Raw genomic sequence first — 3,667 nt, 5'->3', positions numbered from 1 at the left:
AAAAAAAAATACATTTCGTTTACGAAGAACGTTAAAAGCACTGAGGATAGACAAAAAAAATTGCATCAAATTAAGATTTATTGACTCATACAAATTTCTCACCGCAAGTCTCGAAAAATTAGCATCATATCTCAGCAAGGATAAACTGCAAATATTACAACGCGAATTTTGTGAATTAGCCACAGAAAATTTTGATTTGCTGACGCGAAAGGTGTATTTCCATACGAGTACATTGACTGCGTCGAAAAGTTGGAGGACTCGTGTTTACCATCCGCGCGACTCGTTTTACAGTTCATTGACAGGTGACACCGTATCCGAGAGCGATTACGAGCACGCCGTTAACGTCTGGCAGCGGTTCTCCGTTCGAACCTTGGGCGAATACAGCGATTTATATCTAAAGATCGATGTCTGTTATTGGCCGACGTGTTTGAAAATTTTCGCGATAGCTGCGTCGCGAGTTATGGACTCGATCCGGCGTATTATTACACTCTACCAGGTTTTACGTGGGATGCTATGTTGAAACATACGCGTATCAATTTCGAACTGCTCACGGACATTGATATGGTCATGTTCATCGAACGTGGTATACGCGGCGGTTTGAGTCAATGTTCAAACAGATACGCACAAGCCAATAACAGGTACATGCAATCTTATGATTCGTCGAAACCAACGTCATACCTGATGTATTTCGATGTAAACAACTTGTACGGCTGGGCGATGTGTCGACCATTGCCCTATGCAGATTTTCAATGGGTCGAAAACGTAACCGATTTTAATGTTATGGATGTCGCGTTGGATTCGCCCACGGGTACATTCTCGAAGTCGACATAGAGTATCCGCAGAATAAACACGACGCGCACGCCGACCTACCGTTCTGTCCAACGCGTGATAAACCGCCAGGCAAACGGCAGGAAAAACTTCTCGCAACATTATACGATAAGAAGCGTTATGTCATACACTACCGCAACCTACAGCAGTGTACGCACCACGGCCTTCGCGTTACAAAAATTCATCGCGTATTACAATTCTCTCAATCTCCATGGCTCCGCGAATACATCGAACTAATACAAAATTTAGAACACTGGCCAAAAACGATTTCGAGAAAAATTTATATAAATTGATGAACAACGCGGTTTTCGGTTAAAACTATGGAGAATGTTCGAAATCACGTTAATGTAAAATTGTTAACAAAGTGGAGCGGTAGATACGGCGCGGAGGCACTGATCTCGAAACCAAATTTTCACAGTAGGACCGTTTTTTCGGAAAATCTGATAGCCGTCGAACTTCGAAAACTCGAGGTTAAATTTGACAAACCTATTTACGTCGGCATGTGCATTCTCGATATATCCAAGACGTGTTTGTACGAATTTCATTACGAGTACATGTCTCCCCTGTATGAGGACATGTGTAGAATTATGTACACCGATACGGACAGTCTGATATATCACGTAAAGTGCGAGGATGTGTACAAGAACATGAAACGCGATATCGCTAAATTCGACACGAGCGATTACGCGATCGACAACGCGTACGGTATACCGCTCGAGAACAAGAAGGTGCCGGGCTTGATGAAAGACGAAAACAACGGTGCGATCATGACCGAATTCGTCGGGCTTAGAGCAAAGATGTACGCCTTGCGAGTGGACGGTAAGAAAGATACGAAAAAGGCTAAAGGTGTTAAGAGTAACGTCGTAGCCAGGTCGATAACGTTCGACGATTACACGCGGTGTCTGCGAGACGAAATTGAACTGACGCGACAGCAGGCTTGCATAAGATCGGAAAAGCACGAGGTGTACACCGTGAACGAAACGAAAATCGCTCTGAGTCCGTATGACGATAAGCGATACATTATACCCGATTCGACCGATACGTTACCGTGGGGACATTATCAAATACCCCCTCCGAAAACGTAGTGTATTGTATGTATAAAATGTAATAGTATAACGTATGTAATAGTATAACGTATGTAATAGTATAACGTATGTAGTAGTATATGTATGTAATAGTATAACGTATGTATGTCGTATAACGTATGTAATAGTATAACGTATGTAGTAGTATATGTATGTTGTATGTATGTATGTAGTATAACGTATGTAATAGTATAACGTATGTCGTATAACGTATGAATGTATGAATGTATAACGTATGTATGTCGTATAACGTATGTATGTCGTATAACGTATGTAATAGTATAACGTATGTAGTAGTTATGTATGTAACGTATGTATGTCGTACGTATGTCGTATAACGTATGTAATAGTATAACGTATGAATGTATGAATGTATGTAGTATAACGTAACGTATTGTGAGTATTATATTACAGTATTGGAAAGAATATTAATAAATATATTGCACATGTGTGTATTTCACATACTTTATTTGTATTTCATATATCAAACACTTTACATATGTATTACATATTACATATTTTTTATGTTAAAAAATAAAAAAAGTTTGCACGTATTAAATAACATTTTCCTTATGTATCCATGAGTTGTGCGATCCATCGAATCCTAGCCATTTAACGTAAACCTCGTCGCCCCTCCTGCGCAGTACTTTCTCCACGAGATACACGTCCGGATAAGTCGCGCGATGCAACTCGTGTTCGTAGAACCCTCCAGCGACGGATTTTCCACGATAGTCCTCGAGTAGATAGGTTACGGGATTAGTATGCTGCACTTTAACGATCTTAAACACCTCGGTGGTCCAATTCGGCGAGTAACCCTTTTCGAAAATCGTCTTGTATTTGCTAACGCGTACCGAGTCGCCCGCTTTGAACTTTGCCAGACCTGCGATTTTTATCGCGCTGTATACGGTAGCCAAGAGTTTTTCAGCGATCGCGGGGGTAACGTCGACGGGTCGCATGCCGATGGTTCGATGCTTGCGCGCGTTGTAATCCGATACGAGTCGCGGCAAGGCGCCGACCCATTTGTAACTTCCATTGAGCGTAAACATCTTCCACATGTCGTTCTTGAGCGTGCGATTGAATCGCTCGACGACCGACGCCTTCAATACCGAATATGTGGAATAATGATTGATACCGTGTTTCCTCACGAGTCGTTGCACGTCGGTGTTGTAAAATTCCTTCCCCATATCGGTTTGTAGGTTACTAGGGCACCTCCCGCTGCGTCGAATGATCTCAGCGACAGCGTTAGCTGTTTCGCTTCCGCCTTTACCCTTGAGTGGCACGGCCCACGCGTGCTTGCTCAATACATCGATGACGGTAAGTATGTAGTGGTAGCCTCCGTTGAAACGTGAGTACGGACGCATCTCGACGATGTCAGCCTGCCACAGGTCATCGTACCCTCGCACTATGACGTGTCTTCGGGGAAAATTTCTTCTCGCCGGAGCGTGCAGTTCCTCAACGAGTCGTTGCTTCTCGATATTTTTACGTCCGTCGGATTTTAGCGATGTCATGTTTTTGTTGCCGTTTTTTAGCCGTTCCTGAGTCGTTTATTTCCGTTTGTTAACCGTTTATTTCCATTCGTCGTCGTTCTTTAGCTGTTTGTAGCCTTTCCTGTCTCCGCGTAGTTCGCAGATGTTTCTAAACCGCTCGTAATCGTTTTTAAGCTGTTTTTGAACCGTTCGACAACCGTCCGATAACCGTTCTTGAACCGTAAGACAGCCGTCCGACAATCGTTCTCGAATCGTTCGTTTTCGTTC

General features: G+C 42.9%; 1 protein-coding gene across 1 annotated transcript; it reads right to left on the bottom strand.

The window, feature by feature from the left end:
* Positions 1-2,618: 2,618 nt before the first annotated feature.
* LOC139783822 (uncharacterized) lies at positions 2,619-3,421 on the bottom strand (the record flags this gene model as incomplete). The annotated part of the gene is made up of 2 exons (XM_071722978.1): positions 3,046-3,421; positions 2,619-2,793 (listed from the first exon to the last, which is right to left on the bottom strand). Coding segments are annotated over exons 1-2 (551 nt in total), but the record flags the coding sequence as incomplete, so codon positions are not given.
* Positions 3,422-3,667: the final 246 nt, after the last annotated feature.

The sequence above is a fragment of the Temnothorax nylanderi genome, unplaced genomic scaffold (genome assembly GCF_030848795.1).
Source record: "Temnothorax nylanderi isolate EJ_2023f unplaced genomic scaffold, tnyl_v1.0 TNYL_tig0546_pilon, whole genome shotgun sequence".
Classification (NCBI taxonomy): Eukaryota; Metazoa; Arthropoda; class Insecta; order Hymenoptera; family Formicidae; genus Temnothorax; species Temnothorax nylanderi.
Note: the sequence above shows the minus strand (reverse complement) of the source record. Positions and strands in the feature narration are given on the sequence as shown.